This window comes from Cebus imitator, unplaced genomic scaffold (genome assembly GCF_001604975.1).
Source record: "Cebus imitator isolate Cc_AM_T3 unplaced genomic scaffold, Cebus_imitator-1.0 Scaffold49, whole genome shotgun sequence".
NCBI classification, from domain to species: domain Eukaryota; kingdom Metazoa; phylum Chordata; class Mammalia; order Primates; family Cebidae; genus Cebus; species Cebus imitator.
This window is the reverse complement of record NW_016107364.1, coordinates 4477785-4496352: the sequence shown is the minus strand read 5'-3', so window position 1 is coordinate 4496352 and position 18568 is coordinate 4477785. Positions and strand designations below refer to the sequence as shown.

The 18568-nt window shown below is 36.6% G+C and overlaps 1 protein-coding gene across 6 annotated transcripts in view; it reads left to right on the top strand.

Annotated features, from left to right (window-relative positions):
* The window catches only part of NETO1 (neuropilin and tolloid like 1), a 114975-nt gene that overhangs the window by 8393 nt on the left and 88014 nt on the right, over positions 1–18568 (top strand). For 5 of the 6 annotated variants that reach the window (XM_037738136.1, XM_017527535.2, XM_017527534.2 and 2 more), the window contains exon 4: positions 767–1015. In XM_037738136.1, coding sequence (XP_037594064.1) covers positions 767–1015 — 249 coding nt within the window. Of the gene's footprint in view, positions 1–766; positions 1016–16252; positions 16363–18568 lie in introns of those variants that run through there. The other variant, XM_037738138.1, reaches the window with a different exon arrangement.

Below are 18568 nucleotides of genomic sequence, written 5' to 3'. Positions count from 1 at the left end.
AAAAGGAATAAAAAAGAAAGTCTTTCCTGTGTAAAGAGGAGGTAACAGTGGGTATGCAGATATTCAAGAAAGTAAGAAAATCCATGAAAGTCTGAAAGAGCATACTTTCTTAGAATGCAAGACGTGTTTGAAGTGGTCTGAGCTTGGGATGCCTGTGAGGGGATAGGGCCTTGGAAGCAAGATGTTCTTAATGGGTCAGCATGTGTGTTGAATGCATTGATCATGGGCCAGCTGCTGAGGTTTAAATCTCAGGGTGAAGTGATCAGCTTTGTGGTCTAGAAAAATTACTCTTAATATCCTTGTATATGCACTTGGATCTAATCTAAACACATGACTGGGACTACTTGAATGATTGTATTTAATATAACTCTATGCCAAGCAATTCTCAAGTGATTTGTGACTACAAACCTGTGTACTCCTGGAAATAGGAGAAAAGAGACAGAAAAACGTCCCTTGATCTTCTAACCCCAAGTTAACAGCCTTTCATAAAAGTAATGTGCTTTGTTAGTCTTGCGCAAAACATCGAATGATCATCTTGTGTCAGAATAATGTTTTGTGGAACATCATCGGGTTTAAGGTTCACTCCTTAAACATTTTTATGAAAATTGTATCCCGCAGAATAGTATCAATGCTTTTTTGTATTTCCATGCATATAATCCATAAAGTTTGCTAGAAAATGAACAGATAATATCTGAAATAGAATCAGAAAATATTAACCTGACGATTTAAGAAATGGCCTTCCCGACACAATCTTTCTTCTTTACAGCCGCTCCAAGACAGTGCATTGAACTTTACTTTGATGAAAAGTACTCTATTGAACCCTCTTGGGAGTGCAAATTTGATCATATTGAAGTTCGAGATGGACCTTTTGGCTTTTCTCCAATAATTGGACGTTTCTGTGGACAACAAAATCCACCTGTAATAAAATCCAGTGGAAGATTTCTATGGATTAAATTTTTTGCTGATGGAGAGCTGGAATCCATGGGATTTTCAGCTCGATACAATTTCACACCTGGTAAGTAAGGACTTTTTTTAAACAATCCGTTTCTTTCTTTTCCTCATTTTTCTGTCTTCATAGTACAAAGTCATTTGTAAGACAACATGATAATTTTTCAGAGAATTTTCAAGTTCTATTTAAAACCAAACCTACTTTTTATTTTCACTACATAAATTCTGAAAGGGAAAGATGTCCTTCTTAAAACAGCCTACACTAGAGGTAAAGAGTAGTGACTCAGGGCTCTAAATGGGCATCAGCAACACTGTCAAGTGGACTTCCGTTATGATGGAATGTGTAATTGGAGAGACCGTCTGTGATAAGGAAACTAATTATTCATAGAGACTCAATAAACTTGAAAAGGCAATTGTAATATTATAAAATGTATCTGCCAAAATTATCTTTGGGGAACTTGAATTAGAAGTTCATTTGTTCTGAAAATTATCATGTTTCAATCGAATAGATCCTACTACCAAGTAGTCTAATCTGTTTTCAGAAATGCAAATTCTTAAGAATTTTGATGAAAGGAAAACTGAGACCTGTAGCAGCCAAATACTCATTTGCAAGCTCTCGCAGATATTGTGTGCGATAATCAGTTTATGCGATCTATCTCAATTTTCCTTTTAACTTGCTAGCATTAAAAAAGAGTCTGTGATGTTGACTGGCTCACTTAAGTAAGAGTTATCATTCATTATCATAAAACTGGTTATCACATTGTTTTCACTGCAAGAACATCACATGCATTAATTTAAATGGAAAAATTATTCAAATTATGTAAAGCCCATTTTTATATAGTTAGATTTTTTTCACTTCATATGTATTGTTTTATTTGAGTTGTAATAGGTAATAGGAGGATTTGAAATATATGTAAACTTTCTTGAAGTTGCTCTTCCATGTTAAAGAAGTAACAACTACACAGGGCTTTGATACTCTGTTAAAAAACTAAAATTTAAAACATTATTAATATAAGGTTAATGATGACTTTCATTATGACATTATGGTGCATGTTAAATCAAGTATTAACTGTGGCATATATATTAGCTTTGAGCATTAGGAATGTTTTTAATAATATCACTAAAGGACTGTGGTTTTAATTATGCTTTGCTAATAATGGATTACTCACAGAAATCACGGGTATTTTATGTGCTACAGTTGAACTAATTTGAAGCATTCCCAAAAGGTACAAATGTTAGCTTACTTTATCTGCCAGATGATTAGTGCTAGAATTGTAAATGGAAAGGTATGTATTCTTTTCTTAACTGATAATTGTGAATATAACCTATACCTAGAGGCAGTGACGTATGGCATGGTCTAGGTTTCATAAGTTATATTTTCTTTCTGAGTTTGGTGGTCATGAAAATAATGTCTTGGATTTAAAGTTGTGGTTTCACAATGAATATAGTGTCAACTGTCATGCTGTATCAACATAAGCAATGATATCCATGTTTCTGGCTCTATTTGAGATGACTAAATGGTAGCACTCAATCTGTTCTTATAGGTTTTAAAAAGCCTTTTTGCTCCCTGGGTTTTTTTTTTCTTTGCTTTTTGTTTCTTTAGAGCCACCATACTGCTTTTATAGAAGGAGATTTTATTGCTGTGAACGACTGAATCTGAATGGAACTCTAGGAGATTTTTCCATGAATTAGGACAGGTTAAGGATGGGCTGAAGTTTCTGTTTTCACTCAGATCAAATAGAGCAAAACTTCTGAAGAAACCTACATTTGGCATAAGAGGGAAAAGTGGTACCATAAAAAAAAAAGACTTGGAAAACTTACATGACAGCAAAAGTTGACATTGTGTGGCCCAAGGCCATTTGAGATGACATAAATCCGAGTGACATAACTGTTACAATTCTTTAGAAAGAGGCAGAATTAAGGAAGCCAGTACTTATTGAAATAAGAAGTGGGAAGGGATTAGTAATAATTTAGAATTATTGAGGGAATTTGAGGCCAGGCAGGCTTTAGTTGTCATTTTGGCTTAATTTTTATTTAGTAGTGTGCTTCAACTCATGACCTGGGGAAATTGAAGGAGGAAGAGTTTCTCAAGTCAGTTTAATGATTTATGATATAAAGCATTGCGAGAATTTCCAGGACTCCCCAGTGGACCCACATTGGAGATGAAATTCTGCCTACCAAGTCATCTTAGATAGAGAGATGATGGTCTCCTGGACAGCTGCAAGGAGCACTGCCTTTGGAACCAGATCTGGCTTTGCTTTTCTTTGCATGACGTAAACTTTGAACATAGTCATTTATGTTCTATCCCTCAATATTTTTAATTATAAAATAAAACTCATACCAAGCATGTCACAGAATTGTTTGAAAGACAGTTCACCAATGCATATTTACGAATCTTTTGAGTGCCTGTCCGATCTCAACTATCAATAGCTGTTGTTTTTATTAGTTTGATCATGTGCTCTTTAAAGACAAAGCACGCTTGGTATAGGTTATTGGGAAAACAAGTGTCTCAGACTTAAAAAAAATTCCCTGAAATTTTTAGGTGGGTGCACAAAATTCATACTTACACCTTGTGACTATTTTTTTTTAAGTTTAGGAGATTTAGTTAGTTTAGATGGGCCTAGACTTCCAAGTGGGGATTATAGTTACTTCTAACTGCAGTCATAGAATATATCAAGGCAGAAATAGCAGCAGAAAGGCCAGGCGGTCTCTATTATTTTAATGAATTTATCACAATCTGGAATCTAGATGTATTCTCTCACAGTCTCAGAAACTTACAGTCTCAGAAACTTTATGTCAACACATTGAGAGTTTACCCATCTCTTAGAAATGGATCACATTTGCCAAGCTAACAGGAATGACTATACATATATATGTAATATTTATACATACATACACGTGGTAAATACACATATACATTTTCTATAAGAATTCTTAGAATTACACAGCCCATTTCTTCCTGCCATCAAACATACATGGATGGGCAGATTATGATCAGAACATTGCATAGTGAGTATAGAATCCAGATGTTGAAGATTAGATGCATAATATGCATATTTCACAAATACGGAGCCAAAGTTTTGATGATTAATCTTCCTAACACAGATTGTTTCTTCCAATGGTGCTTCAGCCCTCACACTGCCATGGATTCCAGTTTCCAGTCTCCCTGGTTCCATCTTGCCTGACTAGCAAACTAATTTGTATATACTCTTATCTCCAACATTTTTTCTATTTCCTTGTATCTGAGTCTCTAACTTTCTTTTCTACTGAGCTTAAAATAATACCCTTTCAATCTGAAGCCCTTGCTATTCCCAATAGCCGTGCTTCTGAATTCCCACTGGTACATGGGAAGAGACCAACTGGAGGTCCTGCATGGATGTGGAGGATAGGGAGGCAATGCAAGGAGAACACCACAGAAACGGGCTTAAAGGAGGCCCTTCTTTTTCTCCTGGCACATTTTTATGAATCCTCACTTTTTGGTTTGCTGACGGTTATTTTTAGAGACTGTGTCATTACCCAGGTCCACAGTGCAGTGATGAATCACCTAGGATTATAGACTAGCATGCATAAGGAGAATTGTGAGATTGAGCAATAGTCAAGGAAAAATGAGCTGGTTCAAATCCTGGAGTCTGCAAAGGGCAAGAGTGAGGCTTAAAGAAGGGCTAGCAGGTGCAAAGCCTTGTGAGCACCTCATGGAAATGCCCTGAACAGCTGTCTTCTTTCTGTATAGTGAACTCTCCTCTGCAATATGCCATCGCAGTTCAGAAAGAGAAATAAGTGCAGAATCCCTGAGAATGTTAAAAGTTACACCACAGAATATTTGATAACTCAGAAAATTTAATAAAAAAACAGAAGACATATCAAAGGTGTTTATTGTATTAGAATTATATTGTTTTCTCACTTCAAAATAGTCTTTAGACAAGTTTTAAATCAAATTTGGCAAAGAAAATCAAATGACTAGAAAATATGTTGTGGTACAGGAATTTGAAACAGTAACGATGACCTCAGGTATGAGATAGCAGGAAGAGGGGAACAAGGAGGATTTTACGGGCCAAGATGGAGTAAAAATTGACTCAACGTTATTGTTAATGCTTTAATTTTTGAAAATAATAAGACATTTTGGTATTACTTTTATAGATAAATTATATAAGATCAAAAAAATCACTAAGATCAGAAAAGACTATACTTGATACTTTTTAGTGGATTTTTAGAAGAGGGAATACCATTTTCCATATTTCACAGACTTTTTTACTCAAACTAAGAATGCCTTTTGAGCAGAATATAACACTTCCCTGCAGCCAACTGCCTTCTTGCATAAATTTTCTTTCCACTTGAAAATATAAGGAAGAAAATGTAACAGTATTTACTGTATTCCACATTCTACTGGTATGACCCCACTGCCATTCAGATGCTCTGCTCCTGGAGGTCACCCTTCCAGTCTCTTTAATGACAGGTATCTTTTCTTGGTCTTATAGTTTACTTCCTAATGGGGAGATTTTCTGTTATTTACAGACATAGAATGGATGTTTATGAAATTTTCCTTTTTTGATGATAGTTTTCCTGTACTAGTTTTAAGGAACAAAGTTACCCACATCCTACTGGAGAAAATGAACTTAAGAAATATACCTCAAAGTACCAAATAGGTGAGGGTTGAGTTAGACGTTGACATTGAAGTGAGTGGAGTCATTAAATATATAGAAATTATTATGATACTTTGTACTTAAATAGCACCTTTCATCTGGGGAGCTCAAAGTGTTTTAGGAACTCTCTGGCCAACTCCTAGCCACCTCTCAAGCTGCATGCTTGACGGACTTCAAAGGAGAAGGGAAGAATACACTGCAGTGCTATGATTTAAATGGAGTGTTTTAAAAGGATTTCTATGCATATTAAATGAAATGCATTATTACAATAAAATATTGTCATGGATTTAATGTTATTTGAAATATTCAGTGCAGTGTTTTTCCTCTTTGGATCAGAAATGTGAATGTATATGTGTTCATTTTGAAAGTTTCTAAAGTTTCATAGATAATCAGAGTTCTGATAGGTGCTCTGGTAAGAAAGAAAACAAAATAGATTTTTCTTTTAAACAAAGTTTCATTTGAATTTTGCACTGAAATATGAAATAATATAAATTTTTAAAGGCTAAGATTAAAAGAAGGACTTTTTTTTTTTTTTTTTTTTTTTGAGACAGAGTCTTACTGTGTCACTCGGGCTGGAGTGCAGTGGTGCTATTTCTGCCTCTCGGGTTTAAGTGATTCTTGTGCCTCAGCCTCCCGAGTAGCTGAAATTACAGGTGTGTGCCTCCATGCCTGGCTAATTTTTGTATTTTTAGTAGGGATGGGATTTCACCATGTTGGCCAGGCTAGTCTTGAACTTCTGACCCAAGTGATCCGTCCACCTCAGCCTTTTGACTGCTAGAATTACAGGCGTGAGCCACCATATCTGGCTAAAAGAAGAACTTTGATTTGATTGTGGTTTTTTTTCACATAATAAAAGATTCAACAAACTTAGGTCAGTATGTGTTGTCTTTTTAACTATGACTTGATGCAAAAGTCCTTGTGGTTTTGCCATTACCTTTACCTTTAATGGCAAAACTACAATTACTTTTGTATCAAGCTAAAATTGCACTTACACTGCTGACTCAAAATATTCTCATTTCAGCCCTAGAAGAGGCTCTTAAATGGAAAAGGTTAAAAGTAAAATTACATTTATTCTTGAGGCACATTTTTCAGGAAATGCATTTAAAAACTTAAGAATCACAGAGAATCAGAGTAGTAAGAAAATTACTAATGTGTGGCCAGGCGCAGTGGCTCATGCCTGTAATCCCAGTGCTTTGGGAGGCTGAGGTGGGTGGATCACCTGAGGTCTGGAGTTTGAGACCAGCCTGGCCAACATGGTGAAATCCTGTCTCTACCAAAATAAATAAATAAATAAATAAAATAGAATTGCTTGAACCTGGGAGACAGAGGTTGCAGTGAGCCAAGATCATGCCACTGCACTCCAGCCTGGGCAACAGAGCGAGACACTGTCAAAAAAAAAAAAAAAAAAAAAAAAAAAAAAAAAAAAAAAAAAAAAAAAAAAAAAAAAAAAAAAAAAAAAAAAAAAAAAAAAGAAGGAAAGAAAGAAAGAAAAATTATCAATGTGCTGATATGTTTGAATAAACAGGATATTCATATGAAGGTGATTTCTTCCATCTCTCACTTTCCCAGTCAGCTCATAACTTGGCTGATTTTATCTGTATAATAGTGGGCTCAGGAGGAGGGATGAGGAATGAAGAGAGAGACAGAAATCTTGTTTGGTCTAGGTGGGTGTTCAGAAAAGCTGAGAGTGGGAGAGAAAATTTCCAGGATTAGCTCCCATCTGTGCAGAGAATATTGAAAGCAGTGGCAAAGGAAAAGGAAGATTTTTAAGAAGTTTCCTATACAGAAAGGTTGTCTTCCGGCCTGCGTGGTGGCTCATGCCTGTAATCCCAGCACTTTGAGAGGCTAAGGTGGGTGGATCACAAGGTCAGGAGATTGAGATCATTGTGGCTAACATAGTGAAATCCGATCTCTACTAAAAGTACAGAAGATTAGCCGGGCATAGTGGTGTGTACCTGTAGCCCCAGCTACTCGGGAGGCTGAGGCAGGAGAATCGCTTGAACCCAGGATGCAGAAGTTGCAGTGAGCCAAAATCATACCACTGGACTCCAGCCTGTGCAACAGAGCGAGACTCCATCTCAAAACAAAATAAAATAAAGAAAAAAATTAAAATTGTCTTCCTCATCTTATTTCCTGGAGAGGTGGACAGGAGTACTTAGTTGTGTTTATGTTTATTTATTGGCCAATCATGGGACTATGTTTTAAATAGGGTACATCTGAGATTGGACCACATGGGGTCCTATATATATTTGCATTATTGATATATATTTTCCTTAGATTAGAAAGACTTTGGAATTTATTTACTCCAACCTTTCTGCATAGAGATTGAGAAACCAGAGGGCTAGAGAAAATCTGTGACCTGAGTTGATGTAATCTGTAAATATTAAATTACTGCTTATGTATCAGTTATACAAGCATGGTGCTGATACACCTTCTACAAAGTGTTGAGATCATACCTTTAATTACATCACATATTGCAAGTAATTTTAGTACAGTTATATTAAGAAATTTAATTAAGGGATAATACTATATCATCCACATTTCACCATAATGGTGTATGAATTTAAAATTCAACTTTTCATTGTTGTTTGAAATATTTTTCAACTCTCAGTGTCCAAAGAAACAATGTTTTTTCTTCTCTTCCTCTACCACTGTTATAAAATTCTGCCTTCTCAACCCATCTGAGCCTGAAGTATGTGATTCATTTCCTTTTCTTCTCAAATACCTATTATTACTGACATAGTCTTCTGTGTGTACCATGCTCTCATTAGTTGAAAGTTGTGGCTCACATGTTAAACACTCAAAGGGAAGACTTCAGCTTATTTCTCCTAGATCTGCCACGAATTTTCCTGCTCACTAACACACAGGTCTCTTTGGCGCTTTCCCATGACGCCAATTCATTTTGCTTACCTCTCACACCATCCCTTTATCCACGGCTGCTGACCCCAGCAGTACGCAAGAAAGACACTTAGTTGAGGAAGAGAAATGAGCTCATCCCATGCACATTCAGTCTCCCCAGAGCAGGGCTCCATCCATAAGTGGGACTGTAGACTAATGTACAAAAAGTTGTTTTATGCACTGGTAGAGGCCTTGACTGGGTCAGTCATGAGATTACCTCTGTGCCGAATCCCATCATCAAATAACCAGCACCCACGTCCATCACAAAGTTTCCCGGAAGAGAAATTATATCATTTGACAAGAGAAAAACTCAAGAAACCTGACAAAAACAAAACAAAGAAGTAATTCATGTACTCCATCTCCATTTTTACCTCTCATGTGTCTGAATGTCTTTAGTTACCATGCATCTAGGTAAAATCTCCTGAGATCTCTAACATTTAACTCATCGTTATGTATTCAAGACATATGCTTTTAAATTACTAATGACCTGTTTATTTTTCCTAAGAAAATATTATCAAGTCTATTTATTCTTTTAAACGTTTCCTTTCATAACAGTTTGCAGACAATTTGAGGCTTATTTTTATTTAATTATTTGAAAACTAAATCAAGGAATCATAAAGAACCCATAATGTTGTCTTGATGAAAACATTTTTTCTATTATACGCTAGAATTTGTATGCCATTACAACTACTTAAGTATAACTCTTGTTAATATTCTTAAAGTGAATGCACAGAAAACCTTGATTTCTGCTAGGGCATATTAGCCACTTACATTTATTTAATAACTGTTTACTGATCCAATATGCTAACACTGTAGAGATATAGTATCTACAAGATCCTAGCTTTCATACAGTGAGTTCATAGTCTGTTACAAACTAAAAGTCATGTGTAGTACACAGATAATGTGCCCACCCCCCAAGATGTCTATGTCCTAATTGCTGGAATCTATGAATATGTCAGGTTCTATGGCAAAGAGACGTGAAGGTGGAAGACTGTAATAATGTTAATTAGCTGGCTGTAACAGAGGGAGATTATCTTGGATTATCTGGGAGGGGCCAGTGTAATCATAAGGGCAGAAGGGTCAGGGTTGGGTGATATGATATAAGAAAGACTCCAGCTGCCATTGTGGGATTTGAAGATGGACGAAGTGGCAGCAAGCTAAGGAATGTGGACAGCTTCTAGAACTGAACAGACCAGGCATAACTTGTCCCCTAGAACTTCCAAAAAGAGAAGCACAGCCCTGCAAATGCCTCGATTTTTAGTCCAGTGAGACCCATTCAGATTTCTAACATGAGAACCTGAGATAATAAATTCCCGTTGTTTATTAAGATTCTAAATTGTGGTGATTTGTTAAAGCAGCAAATAAAAAACTAATACTGATTTTATTTCCTAAAAATGAAGTGCTACTGTAAAAAAAAAATAAATTCTTATTGCTTATTAAGGTTCTAAATTGTGGTAATTTGTTACAGCAGCAAATAAGAAACAAATACTGATTTTGTTTCCTAAAATGACATGCTACTGTAAAAAACAATTTAAAAAAAAAAAAACAAAAACCTTAAAACTTGGAAATAGTTTTGGAATTAGGCAGTTGGCAAAAGCTGGAAGAATTTTGAGAAGCATGTTAGAAAAAAGTCTATATTTCTTTAAACCTACTGTTAGTGGAAATATGAATACTGACTCTGGAAGTAAGGGCACAGAAAGAAGAGAGAAACATGGTAGAGAAAACATGCATGTCGTAAGGAATACCTGAATCTTCATAAACAGACTGTTTGTGGAAGTATAACGTTTATAGGTGCTGATGATGAGAGCTCAACAGAAAAGTGAGATACTTGCTTGGAAACTGACGGAATGGGAAATTTTGCTATGTTGAATCAGGAAGCTAAGTACAATTACGTCCTGGAGTTATATGGATAACTAAAAAAGCAGAACTTGGATATTTAACTTTAAGGAATTTATTGTCAATTAAAATTTAAGGCCTTCTTGGGCGAGATTGGAAAACTATGCCCTAGAGAATAAACTGAGCTGGACAACTTTTTGCTGATCCCCTAGAAAGATCAAAAGATCAGAGAATTCAGTCTCACAAAAGGTTCTTTGAAATGATTAGGAGTGTGACTCATAAAGCTCTTCAGTCAGTCATCTCAGCAGAAGCCAAAAATAGGATGAGATTATCTAGAAAAAAAAATCCTGTGAAGAAAATCTTTGGCTAATGGAGTGAATCTGAGGACATACACAGGAGACACACATGATTCTTGAGAATGTTACATCAGCAAAAACATTGCCATCTTGAACTAAAGGAGACAGAGAAAGGTTGAAATAGGAAAAGGGCATCATAACTTTCAAACACCTACAGGCAAGAAACATGCTGATATAACCACTCACCTGCAGACATGTGCTACTGTATCAGTAGGCTGACTCAGAAGACATGAACCCCAAGTCCAGAAAGTGGGGACTGAAGCCCAGAAAGTCAAGCTCAAATGACAGAGTGCAATTCTAAGCCCTTGAAACCAACTGGAATTTGTCAGCTGTATTTCCAAAGTGCTTGGAACTGGTGAATTTCTTTATTCTTTTTCTTTTTCTTTTTTAAAAATTATTCTGCTTTTTCTTATTTAGAGCTAGAATGTCTGTAGATGTTATTCTTTGCCTGCCCCATCATTGTGGGTGGAGTAGGTAACATATTTCTTACATTTCTTATATTTTATGATTGAAAGAAATTGTGTCTCAGAGTGGATCATGCCCAGGGCCTTACTCATATCTGATTTTGATGATGTAGATGCTGTGATGTGGGGCTTTTGAGCTGATGAAATTTGGTCTTTGCGTTTATGCTGTTACGACTTTTGGGCAACATGGGATGGGTGAATTTATTTCATCTGTAGAGTTGATATAAACCTTGGTGGCCAGATTTTCGATTGGTAGGAGGAAACATGACCCATAATGGTGTCTGCATTTTAAGTCTGGAGTCTGTATATGTATTAGGTTACATGGCAAAAGGAAATTAATGTTGTTATGAAGTTGACTTGATGATAGGGACATTATCCTGGCTTTTTTGGGAGGGCTCAGTGTGATATAGGCAGCCTTCAGTGTGGAACATGGAAGCCGAAGTGTCAATGTCAGAACTCACAATGTGAGAAAGACTCAAATGATCACCCTTGGCTTTGAATATTGAAGGGCCCATTAGCCATGAAACATGGGGAATCTCTTGATGCTGAAAAGGCAAGGGAAACATTCTCCCCTAGAGCCTGTAAGGAACACAGTTCTACTAAAACCATGATTTTAACTCAGTGAGATACATTTCAGCCCTCTTATCTCCAGCACTATATGATAATAAATTCGTATTGTATAAAGCCTCTACATTACTGGTGGTTCATCACAGAAGCAAAATAAAACTAATTACAGCATGCAACTAAAATTCTTAAACATGCAGTAAAATTTGAGAAGTAATACAGAACATAAATAAACGATGTAAGGTTTCACTGGTGGGATAGATGGAGAACATAATAATTTGGGTCTATCAGTCCAAACTTTGAAAATACCTTCATTCCAAATGCACTAGGTACAGGATTTGTATCAAATGCACCAGGTACAGTTTTCCTTTCTGGACTTTCCAACACATAAATTAAAAATCTATATCTAGATAGCTGCATGTGTATGTCTTTTTATATCATTTGATTTCATATGAATGTCATCTTTATGCATAAATATGGCTAAAACCCCAGTGGAATAACTTGCAATCCTTTCCAGAGATATGGATGGGACAGTGGCATTTTTGTTTGTGGCCATAATAGCTATTTGTAGAACCTGGCACTCTTTAAGGCTCTGCCTCTTCATGGCATATTTGCCTGATGCCTTTGCTTCAAAAGAGCTATGCTGTCTGTTCTCACTTGCTCAGCTGGCTAGCTTCCCACCATTCCACAGCTCTGCTGACTTGCTTGAAATTCTGCTTCAGTGTGTCCTCATGGCATTTTCCCTTTCCAGCTACTTCAAACACCTTACTTCCACTATACCACCCCAGGAATCACAGAGTGATTACAATCAAGTATGACTATTCACAATCAGCAGGGCATGTGCCTACAAAAGAACCGTAGCTGACTTTTTAAAGCAGGAGGATATATTAGTCATAAATATGTCACTTCTCTTCTGTTTTCTATTCATCATACCCAAAGTCAGAAGATTGTTCTATTCCCTGGGAACTTTTCTTCAGAAATGTACACTTCAAAGCCCCAAGAGTTTTCTGTAAGCAATTCAGAGAGAAATGCAGTTTTACAGGTGTGATACAGAAACCAGTGCTACCTTAAAACATTCCCCGAACTCCGTTTTGTTTGTCCCTGCAGTCTGAAAGGAATGCGTATTTCCTTTGGCAGATTTGGCGGGCAGACAAAGTAGAATTTGTGGAATGGCCAGTGGCTGTCCTGATGAAATAAGAAGGCATAGATGAGGGTTGCCATGGCAATGATAAGTAACATCTAAAACACAGGATTTCCATGGGCACAAAATGAATTGGCCTTGCAGAGATCTGCTGTTGTGAATAATAGTTTAACTGGTGGGATAATTATTTCTAGCTTTTTAGCATGTGCACATGACTTTCTCTTAATAATTATTCTCAAGTAGCATTTGGATCTCAATTTTAAATAAAAAGAAAAGGATTATTAAAAAAATACAACTATGCTTATTTTCTGTTTGCAACTGTTTTGCCTTTGACAGCACTTCAATTTTGTCCTTTTTATTTTTTCTTTCACTTACCAAAGCAGGGGCTGCGCCCCTTATTGACAACTCTGAGGCTCCTCTCATGCTCTCCTGCTTGCTCCTCCCCTAGGCTCTGAATCAATGTCCTGTATTTTGACCCAATCAGTCCCAGTCTTTACTTTCTTGGTTTCCTCTCACGTTTTCTAGAAAATAATCCAGATATAATTTCCATCTGAACTATTGAAGAGCCTTCAGTGTAGGAGATATGTAGTGATCATATGAATAGATAGGGTATTTAGTTTCCTGTTAGACATGCCAGCGCTGACATTTATGTTCATTGTGCTAGACTTTTCAGGGTCTTGCTTGAATTGGAAATAGCTTTCTATTCTAACAACAATGTGTATTTTCTCTTCTAGACTGCAAAGTAATACACCATACGGGCCAACTCTTAATTTAAGATGAAATGGTTATAAAAATGTGATTTGCTCTGTTGTTCACAGTATCTCACATTTAGTGCATGGTTTGGACTAAATAGACTTTTATACCATGTTCTAGAAAAGTTTCTCAATGGTTTCAAGTTATTTTCACTGTAACCTATACTTCCCCAGAAGGGTAAAATATTGCTGATCATTTGGGGCCATACTTCACTCTACACATTCCATTAAAACAAATTTATTTTGAGTTTTGCCATTAATATATGTTACACGATGCTCAGTTGTTTTGAGAGATACTTAGCATATGCCAGATCATTGTTGTGGTCTGTTTGTGTAGGTCTTCAGTTTTTCATGTTTGCGTAAACTTATATTTTAAAATTTCATATAATATTAAATATCACTATCATGTATCATTTTTCTATATTGTATTTTATATATATATAATAGTTTCATGAGATATAGTTAGATTACAGTGCTAGGTTGTCGGAGGTGGAATTCTGGCTCAGCCAGTTTCTGGCAATGACTTTGAGAAGCAGCAACTGACTTAATCCCTCAGACCTTCAGATTCCTCATGGGATTAGCACTTGACAGATAGCATTATGGATTTTGCTGCCGAATGACACAGGCTGGCTATTGACACTACTTCACATGTGGTCACATAAGACCACATTGAAACCTGTGCTTCACCATTTCATAGATTCATTCAACAAGTTATTGACCCATAATTGGTCATTAAATTATTACCTGTATGCTACATTTTGAGATGTGTGAATGGTTGAGATGTGGCATCTGCTCTTGAGCTTACTGTGTGTTCATGCCCAGTTGGGTGAGCACCATGGCATGTGCGTAATGTGGAGTGCACCTGGAGGAGAAGCAAGCAACACTTGATGTGACATGAGACCTGTGCTGGAGTGGTGCTTCCCACAGAGCCCTCACTGTGTCCTCAGGATGGATGAGGTGTGCGGCGTGCTCACGTAGCCACAGCTCCATCACATGCTTGTGAAGCACACTGCAGTCAAACGTTCTTTCTCTGTATGGACACCAAGCTTCTTGACAAACAAACAAACAAAACCCAACAAATTTGGTTTACATCTTTAAATTTCCAGTGCCTCATCAGTGTTTTGCAGTAGTTGATGTCTAATGAAATTTACCTGAATAACTACCTAAATAAGTCAATGAATGAATAAATGAATAAAATGAAATAAAGCATGTAGAATGAATGAGACACCAGATATGAAAAAATCTGTGGATGCATATCAGGTAGTCAAGACCATTTGAAAAGTAGGTGTGTAACTTTGGAATGAGAGGAGGTTAGATAAGACTGAAGTAATCATCTGATTCAGATTATGAACAACTCTGGAAACCATGCAAGTGATTCACACATAATTTTAGAAAATGTGGGAAGTAATTTAATGTTTTAAATTGGATAGTGATGTTTGAGACCTCTGTTGTAAGGGTGCGATTTATCAGAATGTGGATGATGAACTGAGTAGAGAGACAATAAAGGAATAGAAAAAATAAGATGATTAAAATGATTCAAGCAAGAAATGTTAGAAGCAATATCACAGTAGTGTCTGTGGCAGTGTAGTGAAAGAATAAACTTGGTATCAATAAAATTCATGAGATGAAGTCTGTCTGTTGAGAAAGAGAAGTAGAAATGATGGTGGCTGCTGCACTTAGTAATTTGGTGATTGGTTAATGTCATATCTTTTGCTGGAAAATAAAAGAATAGAAAATGTTCTTTTTACTTTTAAAGATGTTGCAGGAGACATACCAATGAGATATCTTTGTGAGCATGTCAGATATTTAGAGCTGAAACGAGAATAATGGCCAGCAAAGGTGAAGAGGGGAGCTTATTGGAGAACTAAGTACAAAACTCCAGCTAATAAAACATCCATGTATTAACATAGAACATTATATGAGTTCGAGCTAATGTTCTTATCTAAGCAAATTAGAACACAACATTGTGTACTTTGGAATTTTTGCATTGTTTTCAGTGTTGGCTTCTTTCCTTACAAACAATCTTAGCAAGTTACCAATTGGCATCAGTTTTTCTTTGGGGATAGGTGGACTGACCGTAAAAATACACTTTATGATTCAAGGTAAGGAAAGAGTTTTTCTTGTGTCTCATGCTTGCAGCCTTCTCTTACATAGGGACTTGTGTTTTTTCTGAATTATGGCAGTAACTAGTTTCATGAGGCTGGTTAACAAAAAAGGAGCTTTCTTGATCTGTTTCTGAAAGGCATAAAGGTACACATGATTTTCTTTATTGTACTATTGTGATCATTTCCAATGTCAGTTGTTCTACCCGAATCCTTAAAACAAATACTGACTGGTCTCACTAGGAAATTTGCCTTACTTCACCTTACTTTAAACTTCAATTAGCCAAAACCTTTTATCGGAATTGTTGGTTAAGTCTAAGAATATAATTTCCAAGAAGCTCTTCCTTTTTTTTTTCTAATCTCTGAATTTCCTGTTGGAGCAAATTCAAATTTCTTGTTCGGTTATATAATGCATAATTTGTGGAAAATTTCTCTAGGCTACTGGGCAACTTTTTAAGATCTTTATAAACCATCTTCAGTAATGGCTCTCCTATTGCTCATATCATTGGAAGGATGATCCTTGAAATGGGAGACATTTGACTGGCACTCAGGCATTTGTTTATTGCAGTGTTCGTTTGCCTTTAATCCGTGCTCTGATCATGTGGATGAGGGTCCTGGTCTGGATCAAATAACTGCCCACATGTAGCAAATGGAGAAGGGAATTGTGGTGAGCCCATGGGTAGCTTCCCTTTTGGCACCTCCCCACTTGCCTGCCAGGCTTCCCTTATCCTCAGTTCTTATCTCAGAATCTTATCTGGTGTCTCAGTCAAGCAGATATTATTCTGAGCTAGTGTCCTCACTGTAGAATATCCCTATCAACCAATCCTTAAGGATGAGGAATTTTATGTAATGAGCACTTTTATTCACTCCGTCTAGGGCAGTCTGCATTTTAAATGAGAACTCCCAAAGACTGAAAACCATGCTGGTTTCAAAGGAATTAAACATAGAGAATATATTTCTAGATCATAAGTCAAGCTACAGAGAGGCAGAAGCAACTGACCGAGAGCATCGCACTGTCCTTTAGCTCCTACAGTACATTGATTCATTAACTGGATGTTCGTTGTGTACCTGCTGTATATTAGGCACTGGAAGCGGTGAATATGAAGTCTGCCCCTGTTCTCCAGGAGTAGCAGAAAAACAAAATCTAATTATGGTAAACACAAAGGGCTTTAGCTAAATTTAAGACAAAAAACTTATAAGGTGCCTTAAATATGCTTGGAAATTTGGATCACAGGAAAAGTTTGTCTCTTCCCATTTTCCCGTTCCTTTCATGTAGATAATATTACTCTATTTATACTCTATATCTTAGGAAGGGTGCCTGTATCTTTTATGTGACAAGAGTAAAAAGAAATAAGCATTTTAGAGGCAAACAAGATTTACTGAAATAAGGGAAAGTTATCTCACTTTCAAAGCTAGGCCCTGGTTCAAGAAGTTGTCCATGTGACCTTAGGAGTAGTTCAGCCCCGTAGGCCTCCATTTATGAAGGTGATGCATAGAACTTTACGTCATCCAAGACTGTTGCAGCTGTAATATTTTAAAACTGTAGAATTATTCACTGTTCCATTAAAACTGCTTTTAGGAACATTTATTCCTTGATTTTCCAGAACAAAATTATATCGTTTTTCCTGTATTCCTGTTTCATAGATGAACCATTCGAATTTTGAAGGAGTTAAGTAGCTTGTGCACATTGATACAACTGATAACTGGAGAGCTAATATCCAGACCCACTCTTTGCAACTTTAAATTCTGCATTGCTTCTTTTTACTCAGACTGGGATTCAGATTCTTCATTTCATGCTCAGTAGACCTTCCCCTTGATACTCAGTTCTGAACAGTAGCTGGGGACACACACAAAAAATGATCATTTATTTTATTTACTTTCTGTTGACAATAAGCAACAGTTTAAATTTGTTAAAGAACATGTGGTCGTGAATGCTTAGTGCTACACTAGGAAGATAATAATAGGCAAAAATCTTTTAAAATCATTTATGCTTTATCTCTTTTAGCTGCTAAAACAGTCATGAAAGAAGTATAATTATTATGAATACAGCAAAATTTAATTTTTCCTGTTGCCTCAAAATTTAATGAAAACTTTATTGGCGAGCAAAATAGCGGGGAAGAACCTCCTAAAATTCTAAAAACAACTATTGGGTAAAATTTAAGTGACTGAGTTTCTGCTTTAAATTTTACTTTTAACTTTCCAGTGGCCTTTATTAAATGGAAAATGGAAATTTCCAAAGTCTTAGAGTAGACGCATTTTTATCCTGGCTAGGGATTCTCTAAGAGAACCAGTATCACAAAACTGCAGTGGAACAGTGGAGCTAGAGAGTTCATGCCCTAGAGTTTAGAAGCCTACAAGCAAAGGGAATGGTGCCCACTTCTCACTAGAAAAATTTCACAGGCTAGAGTCTGGATGGAGAAGCCTGTGATGGCGGTAGAAGTGTGCAGGAAACACTGAGTCAATGCTGTACTGCCACATCTTGGTTGGGCAATAACGTATAAGTTACCTACAAGCCAAGTGGTCACTGCTGAAACCATCTTGAAAGAACCTGCCATCCAGGCGGCATATCAGGGAGATGGAACCTAGAGCTGTCACAAGACTTGTCTTAAGACATCAGTCAAAGAGAATTGGTCAGAAAGAAGGAGTCCAAAGTGATCATATAACTATGTCCTCCGATATGTAAATACCTGCCACTCACAATGTATTCATCTGAAGTCAAGCGTTAACCACAAATATCACCTGCTAAATGTGCAAACTTTTTCTCCTTTGTGTTTAACCTCTTTCTTAACCAGGGAGTTGGAGAAGATGAGAGGGGTGAGGGCGCCAGGAGGAAGAAGGACAGGCTTGTCTCCTTTTTCTTTCTGTAG